Genomic DNA, 19522 nt, shown 5'->3' with positions numbered 1-19522 from the left:
ATTTTCCTCAGATCAGATCTTCGAATTCACATCAAATGGACTCTTAATAACCTTGCAAACTCCTCCAATGGCATCACCTGTCCCTCCTATGAATTGAGGAGTCAATACAAGTCAAAATCAATGCACCTAGGAGATAGAATGAACAAAATCGTGGGGTTCTAAGTCTGCAACTGTGAACAATGGCAGCACCTGGTCACTTCGATTTGCCTCCAACAGATGATGATTAATATCGCCAAGATGCCCAAAGGTAATTGCTGTCTAATAATGCCCAAAGGATGCCTTCACCATCACACAAAGTGAATCCTCAGATCTGCAAGTCTGAAGCACCACTATAATCTGACATAAAAACTCCTTATGCTCAGTATGGAAAGCTGAATGCTCTACACTCCTTTGCAACCCTTCAGAGGGTCTTTCACCTCCTCAGTTATGCTGATCAAAAGGGAGGTATCGTTCCCCAAGATCTTCTACGGACAACTTGTGTCTCCACAACTCAACAAGAGATAACATAAACAACTGATGCCCAACATGTGTTTCCCCTCTTCTATTTATTCATTACATAATATGTCACAATCACCTTCTAGAAGATAAGGTTAGGTACACTTCATATTATTTAATTAAACATGTCATTTTAATGTACCTTTAATTTATTAATTAAATAAAATTCACACGTCTCCTGATACGTGTTATCTCCTTATAACATCAAAATATCAAATAATAAAGAGATGTGAAGTCACCAATCACCGCCATGTCGACCCCCTAAACACCTCCTTGGCCTACGAGGGTCAAATATAGGCCAACGTCGACACAAGTGCACGTGCTAAGGAGAAGGGGACATTACACCCCATAGCTTGTTACCCGATCTGAGACCTGGCGATACTCATAAAGTCGCATTTGCTGAACACTTAATCTTGAGTATTCCCACCAGTGGACCTCAAAGTCATCTGGACAATTTCTCTAGTAATCCTCTATGGATGCCTTAGTCCTGTAATGCCTACCATAAGCCTTCTTTCCCAATCCAGCAGGATCAAAGTACTTCCTGGAGAAGTGCTCCTGCAAGCAATATGATGCCAGCTCGTCGACTGATTCCTTGGCTTATACAGAATTCTTGAAGTGCACATCAAGGTTGCCTATGATCATTGGGAATGTGAATCCCGACTGTTTTTTGTCCCTGAGTATGGTGCCTGCTGGGTGTGCTTGTCTTGCAACCTCCATGAGGACCAATCTGTCTGATGGGTAACAAGGAAGCCGATACGGTGTTCTCTCAAAGCCTGATATTGTGATGTAGGAGAATTGAGGAAACTGAATGAACCATGTACCGTACTTCCAAATCAGCGTGGTAGCTTGCTTTGATAATCTTATGTTTAACCCCCCTTGCATCAATCTGACCATGCGCATTGTAAAAGCGTCATTTACACGCTCATACTGACCAATTGCATACGCAATGTTGTTTTTCTCTCTCTGAGCTATGTTATAGTAATGCAGTTGAGGGTAGCAATAATTAACTTTCACTTGATTTGGCCCGTTCCCAATCTCACCCTTTTTGATCAATCCTGTTAGCGGCCGATGCCGAGCAAACATATAGACTAAGTAGGAGGTCATGGTGAAGTATTTTTTTTCCTCAAGCTGAACCAGCTGTGTATGAATGTTGCCACTGATGATCTGAGCCTAGTCAAACTTAGCCTTCCCACTGAAGACTTGCTTGGTAAAATAGAACTTCCACTCCTCAAATAGGTTGGAGTGGGGAAGTCCCATGACCCGACTAAGTAAGGTAACCATGTCCCCATATTCGTTGTTGAACTCGCTTCTGCGGGTCTTTTTGCCAATCCTAGTGCTCGGGGCTTTTCTTTCTTTAAACCATTCTTCATTTATCAGTGTTTTGCACTGACTAGGATTCATGTCATAAGTGAGTTGGGCTTCGTCTATGGTTACCGCAGTGGCGCGCTCAGGGAGCGGGATATCAAATGTTTCTCCAATAGCCTCAGGTGTGGAGTCAGCCATTACCATCCCCTTTACCACCACTAATCTGGTTTCAAGTTGGTAGTGCTTGGCGGCTTCAACCACAAGCTCATAATTTTGTACGGTCTGTGGGAAACCAGTAGCCTGAGCAATACCACTCTCCAACATCCGTTTGGGTTTGCCATATGCATTGGGAGAGTGCACCCTGTTTCTGAAGTCCTGAATGTCTATGTGCCTGAGGTCTGTATCCTCTATATTGTCCCAAATACTTTGGACTTTTGACTCTTTGATCACCCCCCATGATACTGATATTTCATTTTTTCGAGCTTGCGAGGGATGTCAACTCTAGAGGTCTACGATGCTCCTAGCGCATAGGGTGCCTTTGAAGATTCTATCACCTGCTTAGGCATTTATCCTGCACACCCGGACACGGATTATGAGACAGGTTTTAATGTGAAAATATGGGTTAGCAGTGCCAGAAGACGGTGTCAGCATAAAAATTATTAAACAGCCAGACAATTTAGAACTTGAAAGTGTGTTAAAACGGGCTATTTAAACAATTCAAATACTATGATGGGGATTAAATGCAATTTGAATTTGAAAATCAGTTGGTTTGATTAGCTGTTGGTTTGAGCAAATTTTCAAAATGTTGCTCTTTACGCGGATGATGACAAAAAAGTTGCAAATGTTATTGGTTTGTTTCAGCGTTTAAGTTTTCAATTTTGCTTGTGCTGATTGTTTTGAATGTGCGTTTTGAAAAGATGATTCTGCGTTTTGCCGATTGGACCAGAATTCCTAAATTTTGCCTAAGTCTGAAGATTTTTGGTTGAAAGGTCGATTTAGCGAATGATAGTTGTTAATTGTTGAAGGGTGTTTAGTTTTCAAAATTAATTTTAATTTACTTTGTAGATTAAACCCTAGGCTAAGCAACATGATTATTTTGCACAAATATAAATCATTTTGAAGGAGAAGTTCGAACTTACTTGGAGATTTTGGTTTTCAAATGACCTTGCCTAAACAGACTTCTCCTGCATGATTTTGAAGCTTCCCTTGCCTTCAAATTTCGCCTAGATGAGCTGATTCGCATGACCTTAGACGTTTTTGCCTCTTGCTGGATTGCGCGACTCTGATTTCAAACAACTTTCTAAATGAGCAAACTTGCCTTCGAAGATTTTTTATTCTTGGCTTGAAAGCCGATTTTTTGCCTTGACGCGATTTTAACCTGGGTGATTCTCGGCCCGAAGAGGGTCATTGCGCGATACTTTGGATTTTCGGCCTAAAAGAGGTTTCTTGCGCGACTTTAACCCTATGAAGATTTCGGTTTGAAATAGGGAAATGCGTGATTTGTGTTGTTCTTGCTAATTTCAGGTTGAAAGATGCTTTTGCACAACTTAAGTTTGTAGACGTTTTTCTATTTCGGCCTAAAAGACCAAAATGCGCGACTTAGCCTTATTTGTCCAATTTCGGCCTCTAAACAATTTTTTGCAAGCTTTTTGAGTAGTGTGCTAATTTCGGCTTAGAAAAGCCGATTTTGAGAGCTTTGAACCTTTTCGGCCTACTAATGCTTTTTGTGAGCTTTTGATCATTTTGACGTTTGAGGTCTCTAAGTCGACTTTGAGAGCCTTAGTCGTTTTCTATCCATTTCGGCCTAAAGGCCGAATTTGCAAGTTTGATGTCTCTTTTTATTTTCACTCTTGTTAAACCCCCTTTTGCGTGATTTTCGGCCTGAAAGACCAAAATGCGCGATTTTGCCTACCTTGTTTAATTTCGGCTAAGAAGCTGATTTTTGAAAGCTTAATTCGTTTTCAGCCTATAAGGCCTTTTTGCACGAATTTGACTACTTGGCCGATTTTGTGAATTTTGAAGTGTTTGTCTTTTGGCCTTAGAGCCCCCTTTGTGCGATTCGTCTCACATTTTGGCCTAAGAGGCCGATTTGTGAGCGAGTTTTACAATGATAGATAAAATCCTCCTGTAATGGTTCGATTCGGGGTCCGCACGGGTTTTTGAAAAGGATAAATTCGCCTCACACATAGCCCCGTATCACCGGTTTGAAGCTGGCTACAACGATTCAGGAGAAGAGAATGGAGTAATGCTCGATTAGAAGCAGCGTAGGCATTCGAGCATGATTTTGTGCCTTCTAACTTAAATATCGGCCTTAGAAGCCGATTTTGCAAACTTTGTGGTTGAATTTTGTATTTCGGCCTTTCAAGCCGATTTTTGAAAGTTTTTAAGTTGTTGGCCTAAGCGACCAAAATGTGTGACTTTCTTCTTTTTAGGCCTAAAAGAGGCTTTTGCGAGATTGGTTTTGAATACTTGCCTTTAAGTCATGATGCCTTGCCAATTTTGGGGATTCCATAGTTTTTTGAGAGATTTTGACTTGGCAATATTTGTGATTTCACCTCAGGTTCTTCATTCAACTTTCCTTTGTGAACGGAATCCCGATCGACTTTCAAGGTGTGAATTCTCTAGGACTTAGGACGTATCATCTTCTCAACGCCCAAACTCCTAACTGCTGCATCTTCTCTCTGCGAATTCACCAAAATTTCCCTACTCGAGACCTCAGCAAGGACGCAACAAAAAACGAAAAAGGGGGGGCCCTGTCAACAACATGGAGTGTGTGCAAGGCACAACACAACTGCCAAACCAAACCCAACTACTGGTCGGGAACAAATGATAACATTACATAACGTAGCCGACTAATACTTGTACAATTAACACTTAAGCTAACAATTATTTATTTATGAACACTTGGCATAAGCTGCCGACTACATCAACCCTTCTGAAAAAGAAGTCGTCTTCCACATGATGGAAACACAGTGGAGTTGAAACACAACAAAACTGAAGGAAATTATTGGGAAGGATTAGAGGATGTCAAGGTAGATGCCTAGGAGGAGTTGTGATGTTTTCACACTTTGCCCCATTGCAAATGGGGATCCCCTACTTTTTAGGCCCTTCCGGTCTTTTGGCTTTTGTTTTTGGGGTCTTTTCACAGCAGTCTCGTCAATCTCTCTAAGCTTGTAAGTGAGTGGGGTCAATTTGATCAAGTTTGCTTTTCGTTTGAGCTAATTTGGCCGAGTCTAGGACTCGTTTTGTCAATTTTAGGGTTTTTGCCTTCAGTCCTAGATTTTAGGGGTTTCCTTTTAGGTTTTTTGAAAACTGAACATAGAATTAGCATCAGGGCCCTTTAAGGAACCAACACATGAAATTTGAGCGAATTCTAAGCAACTTTCTATTTTTAGAAAGTTCCTATTTTTTAGGAATTTCACAGCCTCCCGGAATGTCTTCAATTCACCGAAAATCAAACTTATTATTTTTAGTAAGTCTCTATTTTTAGAAAGTGTCCCTGTGTCTTGTTTTTCTCTAATGCTAACAGTTTGAAAAAGTTTATATTTTTGGAAAGTCTATTTGTGGCAGGTCCTTGCAGGGAGACACTGAAGATTGAGCTTTCACGATCATTTCTAAATCCGGAAAGGTCAAAGAACAAGCAGAGTGATCAAAAAAATGGCTAAGTGTCGACTCACCTTCCAGAAGTGAAAAGCTGGAAAATCTCCAAGGCATGGAAAAGCTCTTCGAATTCCCCAAAAGGGAATCCCGAAACTGGAAATCTCCCAAATCAGCTAAGTCTGGAGAAATACTCAAAAGTTATGGAATTCCTTCATCTAGTAAAATCCACGCCCAACTGCCAGGTAGGGCACTAAATTGGAGGCATCATGGAAAATCTAAGATAAGCAAAATTCCTCCATTAGTTGAAAATAGCACCTAGGCAGGTGAGAAGGGCGCCAAACAAGAGTTGAGCATGGAAAAAGGGAAAACGATGAAATTCCTTGCCCAATGAAAAATTCCACCCAAGGATGATCTAGGGCACCAAAATGCCCATGTCATGGAAAATCTAAAATAAGCCAAATTCCATGACTAGTGGAAATTCCCGCCCAAGTTAACTCAAGGGCGCCAAAATGCAAGGGTCGGGGAAAATTAAAAAATTGCCAAATTCTAGACCCAATAAAAATTCCGCCCAAGGAAGAATTAAGGTGCCAAAATGCAAGGAGCATGGAAAAATGAAGAAAATGAAAATTCCTCCATCAAGGTGAAATTTCCACGCGCAGGCTTGAAGGTGAAAAAAATTTCTAAGGCATGGAAATCAAAGGTCAAGGAAGAGCTGAGAAAGAAATTCCCCTTGGGAAATTTCTTGAAAAATCCATTTTTGAGCATCAAAAACCATCCGAATTTCAAAATGATGATGGATTTGGATTCGTAGGATAATTTTCTCTCTCTTGGACCCTGGAACTCAAATTTCAAAAAATTCCTAAAAAATAGGAAATGTGACAAATTGATGAAAAAGCTTCCTTCCTTCAGGACAAAATTCTTGGAAAATGTGAAATTTGGCTAAGGCATGAAGGAATTCCTTCCTCAAGGGTAAAGTAGAATCAAGGTCAAAATGAGGTTAAGGAGAAATTTTTCCTCTACATCAAAATTCCTTCACCATGGAGAAAATGTGCTCCAGGAAAAGAATGGGCACCAAATTAAGGTAAGGAAGGAATTTTCCTTCCAAGATGAAATTCCTCCATGACATGAAATTTCCGCCCAAGGAAGAAGTTGAAAAGGGAGGCAGGGAAATTAAATCAAGGATAGAGAAGAAAGGAAAATCTCCTCAGGAAAGAAAATCAAAAAATTCCTTCATCACATGAATTCTACACCTAGGATGAATTGAAGATGAAAATTCCAAGGCAAGGAAGGAATCTAAGATGAACAGAACGAGAAAATTCCTCTCGAGAAAATTTTTGAAAAATCCCATTTCAGGCATCAAAATTTTTTTAAGATTTGGATTCGTGAGATAATTTTCTCTCTCCTAGATCGCAAACAGTTGTTGCCCTCATTTTTGAATTTTAAAAAATGTGACAACCCCTACAATTTTTTGCCCAAAATGTGTCATTTTTGTCTCCAAGGAACGTTTTACGAGGTGCAAAACTCACATTTGTTAGTGTCAAATCATTGGGGGGTGTCTTTGCCATCATTGTCCAAATTTTAGTGAGTTTTGGTCTTCTTTTTCCTAGCCTTTTGTGCAATTTCGGGTTTCAGAGCAGTCATTGCAGGTTGAAGACTTTACTCTTAAGGCACGCTTCCTGAGGCAAAATTTGTGCTTTTTGGTGAACTAGACTGATCTTCAGTCCATCCTCAATTCATGTTTCAAATTTCATCACGTTTCGAGTTCATTTGCTATGTCTTTCCTTCAATTTCGTGTTTTTTCTTCTTAACTGCAAGTGGGAAATTTTCCTTTGATTGCAAGTTTTAATTTTCTCTTGTTTTAGTGTTGTAGGGAAATTTTAAAACAATTACAAGTGCACTTTATTTAAAACTTGTCACTTGTAACTTACTTTTTATTTCCCCCTTGCTTTTTATGTCTTTTAAGTCATTTTAGGAACTTTTTGGACAAATTACAAGTGAATTTAAAATTATAAGTTTAAAAAGAACTTGTAATTTCTTTTAAAAGTTCCTACTTAAGTGATTTTTAGATGTAACAGGGATTTTATTTCCCTATTACATGTTTTATGTCCTTTAAGTCATTTTAAACTTGTAAAGGGGATTTTATTCCCTATTACAAGTCATTTTTGTTGAGACATGGACTAGCTAGGACTCGAACCTAGGACCTTCCATATGCTACTAGAGTGCTCTACCACTGAGCTACTGGCCCCTCTTGGACCAGTCCATCATCGGTCCGGGTGTGGCTTATTTCCAACACCAACACCCCCCCTTAAGCCACACCTCTCGTGTGCTTGGGGCTCCTAACCTGGACCTGGCTCTGATACCATGGACGAATGTGTCCCACACACTAGGTAACCCATCTAGAGCAATGAGTGTTAACTCGTTGCTTTGAATCTCGCATCCAAGGGTTGCTAGTTCATCTCTTAGGGTTGATATCCGCATGAAGTAAGCATTGACTGACTCCCCTTTGTTCATGGCTATATGATTGATCTCTCGTTTTAAGGCCAGAGTTCGACTTGCATTTGATATCTCAAATGTGTTTTCAAGTGCTTTGAACATTTTATAGGCCGTCTCATGTTTCTTTATGATGGGCATTATGTTATTTCTCACCCCATCAACTATTATCTTAATAGCCTTTTCATTTCCCTCTATCCATGCTGCTTTGTCAGGTTCATTCTCAGGTTGTGCATTTTCAGTTTGAACAAATGAATCCACTTTATTTTCTCTTAGGATCATTTTGATTCTGAATTTCCACGCTGAGAAGTTATCTCCTCCTTCAAGTCTATCCTCAAATCTGATAGCACTTGCCATTAGAGAAATGTGATGTTGGGTATAAGCTAGTTCTTAAATTTTCCACAAAATTGAATAGCCTCAGGTTCGATTAACTATAGCTCTGATACCATGTTGAGACATGGACCAGCTAGGACTCGAACCTAGGACCTTCCATACGCTGTTGGAGTGCTCTACCACTGAGCTACTGGCCCCTCTTGGACCAGTCCATCATCAGTCTGGGTGTGGCTTATTTCCAACACCAACAATTTTGACATGTCTTTTTGTTCTTTCCTCTTACAAACCCGAATTTTCTCAAGTGAAGGAAAAAATGATGTAATTTAAAACTTGTAAAGGGGTTTTAGAAACCCAAATGCATCTTTTGGAGGGCACATTTTACTTGGAGTTGGAAAGGAAGAAATCGATCTGCACATTTATTCTCCCAAATCCATTTCTTGTGGCATTTCTCCACTAAATCTATCCTATATTCATGAAAAATCGTTGGAAATCAATGTTTATTGCCACGTTTTTCACCAAAAACGGATTGGGCAAACACGCTTTGCATTTTTTAAGGCGTTTTTGGAAGATGTCTTTGCTGGTTATTGCCATGTTTTGGAGTATGAGATTCGCCTTCTTGCCACATTACAAACACGTCCTCCATTAATAAGTGTTTGAAGTCAAGCATACCTCTCCTTTTAAGCCGTTTTTGATGGAAGGGTTTGAAGGCAAAACCGATTTGGTTTGTTGGTTGCAATCATAATGTGGTGGCTTCCTTACCTATTTAAAGAGCATTTCGGTTTCTTTCAAGTCCATTTGCTATGATCTAGGGCATTTGCTCTTGCTCAAATTTCAGGTTTCTTCAAGATCTTCTCTAAATTGATAAGTTATTTGCAAAGCAATTTGTGAATGTGCAAGATTTTCCCCCTTTTCATTTTTACTTGTATTTGGGATTTCAAAACCCGATTACAAGTAGCTTTGGTTATGTTGTCCTTCCCTTTGGTAAAAATAGTTAACCTTCTTTTTACAAAAATTACAATGTTGAGAGTTTTTCCCATTTTCCAAGTTGCCAAGATGAGGATGTCCCTCTCCATATCTATCCATGGTCACATAAAGTTTGCCATTACCGATTGCTATCATTTTTCCCATTACAAGTGCACTTGCAACCGGAATTTTAAAACCCGACTGCAATTGTATCTTCACTTGCAGTCAGCCTTCCAGAACCCGAAATTGATTCAAAATGCACTCAAAAACACTTGAAAATGAGTCTCTAGCATGCAATTACAAGTGCAAACTTGTAGTTACCCGTTACACATATGAAGTTGCATGTTTGTTCTCCACAATTGCAAGTTAATGCCCTTGTTTTTCTACACATGTATTGCAGTTTTCAAAAACCGAAATTCACTTGTGAGCCCCTTTTTGCATCAATTTATCCCTTCTCTTGTCAGTCTTGTTTGCACACACAACCTACAAAATCAATAAATTAAGGCATGGGCCTTATTTTGCAAGCAGATTTCAAGATTGGAGGATGATACAAAGAAGAGATACAACAACAATTCATGGATGCAAATTATAGAATGCTTTCAAGGCAGATATAGTCATGACATGAAAAGAGGAAGGCAGCCCTTTCCCTCTTGAAGAAATGGTACTACCCCAAGCATGTGAAAGGTTGGAGTTCGTTGGTTAAAGACACAAAGACTATCAAGAATGCAAATTCTCGTTCCGATTTGAGATGTCTTCACCAACCCTAAATACTTCAAGTTCTAGCATCCTAAAGCAGTATGGAGATTTTCAAAACAGAGGATGATGTAGTTAAAGTCGTGTCTTCAGACACATAGAATGGTGTCAAATATGTATTTGTAATTTTGTTTTGGCAAGTTTACTTGTAAAAAAAAAATTTTGTAAGTGCAAGTTTATCACTTGCACTTTTGTAATTACAAGTAAGTTGATTACAAGTCAATTTAGAATAGGACTTGTAATCTTGAATAAGTCTTAGTTAGTAGTTGGAATAAATCATGGTGGTTGACAGAATCTCTCAAGTTAGTTAGGATCCTCCCACCTTTTTCTCATGGTTCCTCTCCTATAAATACTTGAGGGGGTCTATTGTAATTTTTATCTTTTGAAAAGGCAACAAAATTTTGTCAATTTGTATGTGCACTCTAAGACTTTGAGCTTAGATGTAAATCAAATTGCTTTCAATAAAAGAGGCAAGTTGTGTTGAGACTTTGTTCCAATTCAAGTTGTTATGTGATGACATTTTCTAGAGTTGATTGTGATTTTTATTCTATTGTTCAAGAGGGATTTAAATTCAATCTTGCAGACTTTGAGCTGCTAATTGTATTTAGAGTTATATGTTTGGTTTTCAAATTTGGTCTTGCAAACTTTGAGCTGCTTATCATATTTGAAGCTAGTGTGGAAAGCTCAGGTGGAAAGATAGCTTGTAGACTTTGTGCTGCTTCTATTTTTAAGACTTGTGCATGTAAGGTGTAGTGCATCATGTAGTTAGACTTTGCGCTGCTACATATTGTGTTTGGTTACCAGAAAATCATCTAAAAAGGGTTGATAGGAGAATAGATCGTTGAAGACTTTGAGCTTTCTTTTTGTTTTCCCATCCCGGGGAAGTGACAGAGGTCTTTGTGCTTTCATAGAAACTTTGCTTCCCTTTATGTTCCAAATCCTACAAAAAGTCTCATTTCTGTATTTGTTTTTATTTATTTTTAATTGCTATTACTTTTTTGTGAAGAGAAAAGAGTATAGTTTTTCTTGAAAGAAAAAGAAAGACTGTTATCTCACCCATATTAGATTAGTTTAGTTTGTAGATGGGGGAGCCTTCCCTAAATTAGGAGAGTATCATACTCACACACTGTGGCTTTAACCACAATTTTGCACATCCCCCACGTGTACAAAATTTTCAACTAATAAACCCTAATTTGGGAAAATTCCTAAAAAATAGGAAATGTGCAAAATTGATGAAAAATCTTCTCCAAGACAAGGAAAATTCGAAACTTCAAGAAAATTCTTCCTAGATGAGATTTTCCCTCTCCTAGGGTTTCTCGCCAAGTGGCGGTAGTCAACATATGTTGAATTTATGGAGCATCTTTTGCATGTAGCTGCCACATTTATGACATTTATTGTAGAATCTGAAAATTACTTCTTCTCCAAAAGCCAGCTGATAAACTTTAAAAAAACTAATAACGGAGAAAACAATAAGCAGCCAAACCAAATAATCTCATAAATAAATAATACTGAGAGAAAACAGAAAATTAAAGAATGCTCTGTTTTTTACGCAGACCCTGTTTTATTATTGCAACTTAGAAAAAGAATACAGAGTTCTTGTATATATAGATTACTGCCTTCTTGGAAAAACAAAAAGCTCTAAAAAAAGAACTACTGCTTACAGCAACTTATTACATGCTTTGGATGAACTCTTTTATAAATCAGAAAACTAAACTAAGATCTATCACCGAACAAGGTAATTGCATGCATCGCATGCTTTATTTGCTGGATTAGAAAAAAATCTAATGAACATGTGAATGCGAAGACTAACGCATGCAAAGAACTAAAAAATATCCTAAACAAACTACCCAGCTGAAGTATGGTGGTGCATGAAGTGTTTGGCGGTGGAACGCATGGCAGAGAAAGTTAGTTTTACAATGGAGGCTAAAAATGGTTGTAATGCATGGAGCTGCATGCTCGAGCAGCATTAGTTCTCCACAATTATGGCAGATTGCTTTTGCATGCAGCCGTTGCATGTGGAGATGATGGTGCACTTATGACAACATGGCAATTTTGCATGTAGAACATTCAGTGCATGTGGGCGAATTTGGTAAAGGTGGTGCATTTAATGCACAAATGGATGCTATTTTGGGTATTTTAGAATTAATTGTATAAGGGCATGATGGGTTATTAATTGTTGATTCCCACCTTGTTACATCATGTGTGGGGAATCTTTTAGGGAAAACCCTAATTAGGGTTTTGCATGTAATCATGGCTTGAGGCCTATATAAAGGGGTGATTCCTTCATTTGTAAAGAGAGGGAGCTTTGTATGAAATTGTTGCGATAAGTTTTTGAGAAAATAATAGTGAAACATTGTTCTCTGATGGCGTAGAATTTTATTAGGGTTTCACCTTCCTCACTTGTAGTAGAATTTTATTTTCTCAATTGTTAGATAAAGTGCTTTGATTTCAATAGAGTATGTAATGGTGTTTGAAGAATTTCCATGGTTCATACTTTTTGCATCTTGCTGATTGTAAGTTGCAGTGTAAAGTTAGCCTGAACCCCAAATTTGTGTTAAGTTCGATTGTGATAGTTGCTTGGATTGCACCGTGTTGGGTATTCAAGTGCACTTTCTCAAAGTGAAAATCCTTCAACATCCTCAGAAGATTGCACCGATTCTTGCAGAGTTGTAGTTAAACTTGGTGAAGCAGAGCTTGGTTTATTTGGAATTTGTCCACCAAAGCATTAACTGTTGATATCACTGCCCTTAGGAATAGATTTAGATCCTTCTAAACCCTTTCCCCTTTATTTTCAGTTCATTTTAGTCCGTTTGAAGCAGCAACATCACAAAATTGCCATATCCGATGATGAAGTTCCAGCCACAATGAAGAAGTGGAAGAACGATCCAAACGTAAGGCCCCTTGGATTATCGGCAATCACATCCGCTAACTGAGTCACGTCCGTTGCATGAAGGAACCTTGGAGTTATCCGTTTGAACTTTCCGCAATCTTAGCATACGGTTAAACTTTGATCAAGAGAGAGTGAAGTGACCATTGGTAACTTTATTCTGTGTTAGACGCTGTCCTAAAAAACACGTCAACAAGAGTGTTGTTGCTGAAAGAACTGGAGGCATTGGTTGGTCACCAATTCCTTCTCCTAGGCTGCCTTCATTATGTAGCTGCATCCATCAACTATTTCTTCGTCTTCTCTAGCTCACAGTCCTTTGTCATCAACTTCTCATCCTTTTCAGCCAGCTGTCTCACTGAGTGGTCTTCTTTGCTAGTCATCGATCCTTCTTTGCTAGCTGCTGATCCTTCTCTGCTAGTTGCGATCCTTCTCTACTAGCTGTCAATCGCAATCTGCCATGGCCTGTTTGAGAGTAGTGACGCTAGAATGCATAAACTTCCTACACTACGAGGATTGGTTTTGAAAAGAATAGGTTGCCAGGGTCACCAACTTTGATACCACTATACAAATTTAAATATATTTAATTGGATCCCTATAAAACCTAAACACAAAGACTAATATTTTGGCTTTTTTATTTCAAGGTTTAACTATTTAAAACCGAGATTGTTGGAAATACTATATGGAGATAATGTTTACACAACGACATTATCAAACACATATTATACTCTAGACTTCATTATTTTACCCAAAAATATCATCCCTACTCTATTATTTCCGAATCTATCAAACCTAGAAAACTCCCCTTTTTCTATTTATGTAATCACATTAAATGTCGAAAGTTAAATGTTGAGTTCACAAATAAGATAAACAATAGGTTTAAACATATACCTAGATCTATTAAACTAAGATTGTAATACTTTGCATTCATTGATGCCAAAACATATAAATCAGATTTACAAGATAAAATTGTAGAATCTTTGTTTGCATTACATGGGATTGAAACCCATTACAAAATGTGGCTATGGCAACAACCGCTACAAAAAATACAATAGTATGCCCCAAGGATAGAAATATCAATCGCATAGCTGCAATACAAATTGGAAATACATCAGCTTACTCCCAAGGCAACTTGCAATTCAAACCAGATGGATATTGCTAAAGATCCACCACCTATAAAGCTTCAACATGACCATTATGTGACATCATTTCTTCAACCATAGGGTTTTCATCCATAGATTTAGGTGCTTGAACATGTGTGCTCACAAGAAATTTCTAGTTAGGGTTTTTTTGTGAATATTCAATAGATGTCCTTCCATCCTATCTTTACAATCAATAAAAAACAAAAAGATGTCAAAATATTTAACAATGGCCTTTGTCATGAGACTGGTGCACTACAGAAACTGCCTGTACCTATCAAGCATTGGTTCCCCTTGAATCATGCTTATGTGTGCGGAAATGGGCTCAAGAAGTATTGATGAATGCCCCCTACGAATCACAACTATCTTTGGCAACAATGGTAAGGGGTGCCTTAGGGTTTGAAGCCCTAACTACCACATTAATGTAGGCAAAATTGTCTTCTTTGTTTTCACAATCAGGTAGACATGTGGAACAATGTCCTCATTACTAAATGTTTTGTTCCTACAGAAATCCCTCTAGAAGATGCATCTTGAACCTATGCATTAATGGCTATCATGTTGTGCAAGAAGGTAGGTGGAGAAGAATAGTGAAAAGTCGCAAGAGTGTTAGGGTTTGGGGTTCAGAAAGGAGGCATGTCTGATTCTTCGACAAGGGATTGTGAAGGAGTGGGGTTTGGCAAAGAAGTGTGGTGGTATGGGAAACGCCAAAGTCCTAGTGGAAGAGGGAATGAAGGTAGGGAACAATAGGAGGGTATGACTAGATGGGGAAGTTCAATACCCCAACATAGATGGAAGAGAAAGTGGACCTAGGGGGAAAGTCATGTTGGGAAAGGAGAATCCGGAACTTTGATGGCCTACACTAACTTAGAAGAATGGCCATGCCTTCATGCTTAGAAAATTTAGGGATCTTAGGCAGATGCGTGGGGGATGAAAGCGAAGAATACATACCTAAGATTGGATTAGGGGAGATGGTGGAGTTAGGAAATGGGTATTTTGGCTCATAGCATAAATTATCGAAAAAAGGGACATGACAATGCAAGCATTCCCACAATCCATGAAAACCATGTGTTCAATATATAGACCCCTTCTGCATTATGCCAGCAACTTCTTACTAAAGTTCATTGTTACCTGATCCCTTGGAGCAAAGCATCTTGAAACTCAATGTACCTTCAACGGTTGCCACCCCAATTGCCATTCCACACTCAAAAGAAACAAGGTAAGGAAAAGGTTTTGATGAAGAGGACAATAAACCTTTCTTAAGCCCTCCAACCACCTTTCCCAGACATGAGTAACGGATTTACCTTGCTAGCAGGGTCACCCTCTTCCAATTCATCCTCCTCCCTAGGACCCGAGTGAAGACTCCTAAATGGTGAACCCAACCTACTGTTGTTTTCATCTGAGACACCATCATTATTCTCCTTGTTGAAGTAATCTAGATTCTATTCCATCACTTAGGGTTTGTTGTTGCAAGTGAAGATTTTCAATGGTTTTGTCAGCTCATATTTCTCCAATCTTTGTCTTATTTTTTCAATCCTTTTTGTCATTTGTCAATGTCATTATGCAATCAGATGATTTGTCAAATCGTGTACTAACAACTATGTAGGACGATATGCCCCTGATTATATGATAGAATTTGCATGCTTAGTACTAATTTGGACCTATAGTTTACTTATCTCTTTGATACCTGCACTAGATAAATATATTTAGATATTAATTGATCATAAATATTGAATTTTTTGAAACTTGTGTTATATATTTCCTGTGAAGAAAGCTTCCTGCCCCAAAATTTGTCACATTTCTGGTTTCCCATTTCTTGTGTCTTTTTTTTTTCTGATAACTCAATTGTTCAATGTGGGTAACTTTAGTCTTCTTTTTGACTTTATCAAAATATAATAAATAATAGACAAGAAATTTACATTATAAACCATTCTCCTATTTAATATTGTGTTGTCTATTTTACAGGTACGTTATTGATACAGGACGTCATAAGGAAATGAGCTATGACCATAACAAAGGCCTCTCATGTCTTCAGGAAGCATGGGTATCTAAGGCCAGTGCAAAACAAAGGCGTGGACGAGCTGGTAGAGTTCAATCTGGATGTTGCTTTCGGCTTTACAGCAGACAACAATTTGAACAATTTGAAGAGCAGCAGCTTCCTGAAGTTTTGCGGATTTCTCTTGACAGGCTATGCTTAAAGGTCAGTTTATGAATGATTTTTTAAGGATACTGGTACTTTATGGATGAAGAGAATTTTGCATATCATTCTCCAGGTAGTCTGAGCATATATGGAATTGCAGGTAAAAACCCTTCTTGTTGGCCCACTTGAGAACATGACACGGCAAATGCTTAGTCCTCCAAGCCCTGATGCCATAGGTGAATCAGTGAGGAGTTTGCGGTTTATGAATGTATTGGATGAGAGAGAGTGCCTAACACCTCTTGGACAATATCTTGCCCAAATGCCTGTTGATGCTTCTGTTGGGAAGATGCTCATATTTGGTTGCATGTTAAGATGTCTTAATCCCATTCTTACAGTTGCTGCAGCTCTCAGTGGCCGCAGTCCATTCTTGTTTCCGATGGATAGGAGAGAGGAAGTCAATGCTACACGTCTTCGATTTGCAGGCACCAGTAAGAGTGATCACATGGCTATTGTTGCTGCTTATGATGGATGGGATGTTTCCAGAAAAGGCGGTTGGAATTCAGAAGTTGAATACTGTAATGCGAATTTCCTGTCAAGAGAAACTCTTGTTGGAATGGAAGCTAGCCGAAATGACTATTTGAAAATGCTTGCAGATATTGGTTTCTGTTCTTGGTTGGGAAAAACAGATTCAAGCTCCCTCTTAAATGATTTGAATGAAAATTCATCAAACGTTCGGGTTGTGAAGGCAGTCATATGTGCAGGGTTTTACCCTAATATTGTTCGGGTACGGCATCCAGAGAAAAAATATGTACAAACTGAGAGCGGAACCATTTCTAAAGTAGCATCAGCTAATGAGCTGCGCTTTTTCACAAAGTTAGATGGCAGAGTATTCTTGCATCCATCAAGCGTTAACTTCCCTGTTGGATATTTTGAAAGTTCATGGCTTGTTTATACTGAGAAAGTGAAAACATCTAAGATCTTTATCAAGAATAGTACCATTGTGCCAGCATATGGATTGTTACTCTTTGGAGGTGAACTTAAGGTAAACCACGAGAAACAGACAATCAAGGTAGATGATTGGCTGGAATTTGAGGCTCCTGCCCGTATTTCTGTTCTTATTAAAGAAATGCGTTCAAAGGTGGATTCTTTGCTGATGGAAAAGATACGAAACCCAGCAATGGATATATCTGGAAACATGGTTGTGACAGCCCTCATTCAGCTATTAGTAACAGATGGCTTTTAATTCTCAAGAATGGAGTCAAAGCAACACTTCTAAATGTTCATTGAAAAGAATATACATTCATAAATCAGTGGTAGGTGTGAAAACTTTAGCAGTTTTGCCTACCTTGATTATTTTTGACTCAGGGAAATGCATTTTCGTTTCTAGTTTGAATTCCATGTGCTTCCCACAAAATCATTTGTATTAGTATGCACTTATTTCAGGCAGTTCTACAAGTCATCCTTTGACATCACTATCTGAAGCAGACATCTTTGTTCAAAGTGGTTAAGGTATGGCCAGGAAATAATTAAAATTTTGTCTATGATATAATTCGTTGCGATGCTAATGAGATTTAAGATTTCTTTTAAGCATGTTTTTGATTAATTTCAGTATTTAGATTCTATTTTTCAGGCTATCACTGTAATCTCACATAGCTATGCATGATTAAATGCCATTTTCGTTTCTATTCAGGATCCCTCATTCTTCTCATGAAAGTGCTTGTTTCAGGCAGTATTATAATTCATCTTTTGAGATGAAGCAGATATCTTTGTTCAAAGTGGTTAAGGTATGGCTGGGAAACCATTAAAATTTTGTCTATGATCTTATTCATTGTGATACTAATAAGCATTTAATATTTCTTTGATTAATTTCAGTGTTGAGATTCTATTTTTCAGGTTTTCACTGTAATCTCAAATAGCTATGGATAATCAAAATGGAAATCCAATCTGTTTGGTGGCTTCATACCCTCTCAAGGATAGTTATTCAGAGCACAAGTAATTTTCATTGGTTCATTCTATTTAGTCTTTCTGCATAGGGCTAATTTTTTTGGCAGTTCAATTTAGGATCCACGTGGAATCCATTTTTGGAATCTCTGGAAGGAAATGGTGGAAAACATGGCAGAAGATTAAATTATTAGCAGGATTGTATTATAATCAGCATTACGTGACTTATTGGGTTCTACTATTCAGGAGGTAGGAGTATTCATTATGATACTCTTATCCAAAGGGATTTTCGGTGACTTTTGTTTCGAATAGAAGACAAATATTTGGGAGAATTTGGAAACAACATGCATACATGGAGAGAGATGCACAAAATGTTGTCAGCCTACAATAGATATTATGTTTTTATTAATGAACGTTTTTATTATTATACCTTGATAATTATCAATGGTGTAGGTATTAAAGTATATCCTGAATAGGTTAACCCAAAGACCGCATCAGATACAGCTAAAATTTGTGGGTACTTTGGCTGGAACTGATATTTGAATCTATATCCCATATCTTCTGAGAATTGTTTTCAATAGCAACCAATTTGAGCATATTTAAAAAATGTTAAATGCTTGTGATATCTGCATTATTACAAATACTTTTGTGGCCCACTTTTGCTGAAGCTAACAAGTGATTGAAACCAAAGCTTGTACATTCAGAGAATTACTTTCATTTTTATATTGGGTGATGACTGTTGTAATGGAGTAAGTGTACAAACTTGAATTTATGAAGTTAAAATATATGGTAAACACTTATAGGCCTTGCTCTTTCTAGTTTCCACATATCACTTTGGCATCCATATATTACTTGCATATAAATGCAATACAGTTCATACTAATTGAACTACTGAGGATTGGTTAACTCCAAGATTTGGAGTAAGGATTTTTGAGACATTTTTTAAAGGGGACTGCATTCATTAAATTAATTTTAACCGTTGTGTACCACCTTAGGTTGTTTGGAATGTGCAATATGCACATATCTTAAATTTTCATCAGGTCTGCAGGTTGCCTTTCCTGCATGTTTTTGATCTTGAACGAATGAGATGTAAATAGCCCTAGTATACAACAGAAAGTAAGTTGCCTGAAGGAAGTTCCAAAATTTTAAGGACATCCAACATCATTACTCTACAAAGTAATTAAATAATAAAATCAATACAAGCATCAATGTTGAAGCAAAACGATCCTGATGCAGTTGCCTGAGAAAAAAATCTACAAATGTCTCCAAGAAGTGGTTGCCTGTAAGAAAAAATGCTAGCAATGGTTCTTGGTAGGCAAAGCAATCCAACCTAAAAGCTTGCTGCTCTGTGAGTTTGAAGCTAGTGATCAGAAGAAAGTTCAGACGGGTATTTAGACTCAGCATATCCAATCAAATTCCTCTTAGTCAATGCCTGTTATTGCAAAGCATTGTGATTAAGAAAGGTTTTCTAATTGCAGTAAA

General features: G+C 38.1%; 1 protein-coding gene across 3 annotated transcripts in view; it reads left to right on the top strand.

The window, feature by feature from the left end:
• Positions 1-18624, top strand: part of LOC131047141 (DExH-box ATP-dependent RNA helicase DExH1) — an 84730-nt gene extending 66106 nt beyond the window's left edge. For 2 of the 3 annotated variants that reach the window (XM_057980992.2, XM_057980994.2), the window contains 5 exons: positions 15925-16159; positions 16260-17412; positions 17543-17608; positions 17790-17883; positions 17993-18624. In XM_057980992.2, the coding sequence (XP_057836975.1) occupies positions 15925-16159; positions 16260-17342 (1318 nt within the window). In that variant the 3' untranslated portion in view covers positions 17343-17412; positions 17543-17608; positions 17790-17883; positions 17993-18624. The remainder of the gene's footprint in view (positions 1-15924; positions 16160-16259; positions 17413-17542; positions 17609-17789; positions 17884-17992) is intronic. The other variant, XM_057980993.2, reaches the window with a different exon arrangement.
• Positions 18625-19522: the final 898 nt, after the last annotated feature.

This window comes from Cryptomeria japonica, chromosome 3 (genome assembly GCF_030272615.1).
Source record: "Cryptomeria japonica chromosome 3, Sugi_1.0, whole genome shotgun sequence".
Lineage (NCBI taxonomy): Eukaryota > Viridiplantae > Streptophyta > Pinopsida > Cupressales > Cupressaceae > Cryptomeria > Cryptomeria japonica.
Note: the sequence above shows the minus strand (reverse complement) of the source record. Positions and strands in the feature narration are given on the sequence as shown.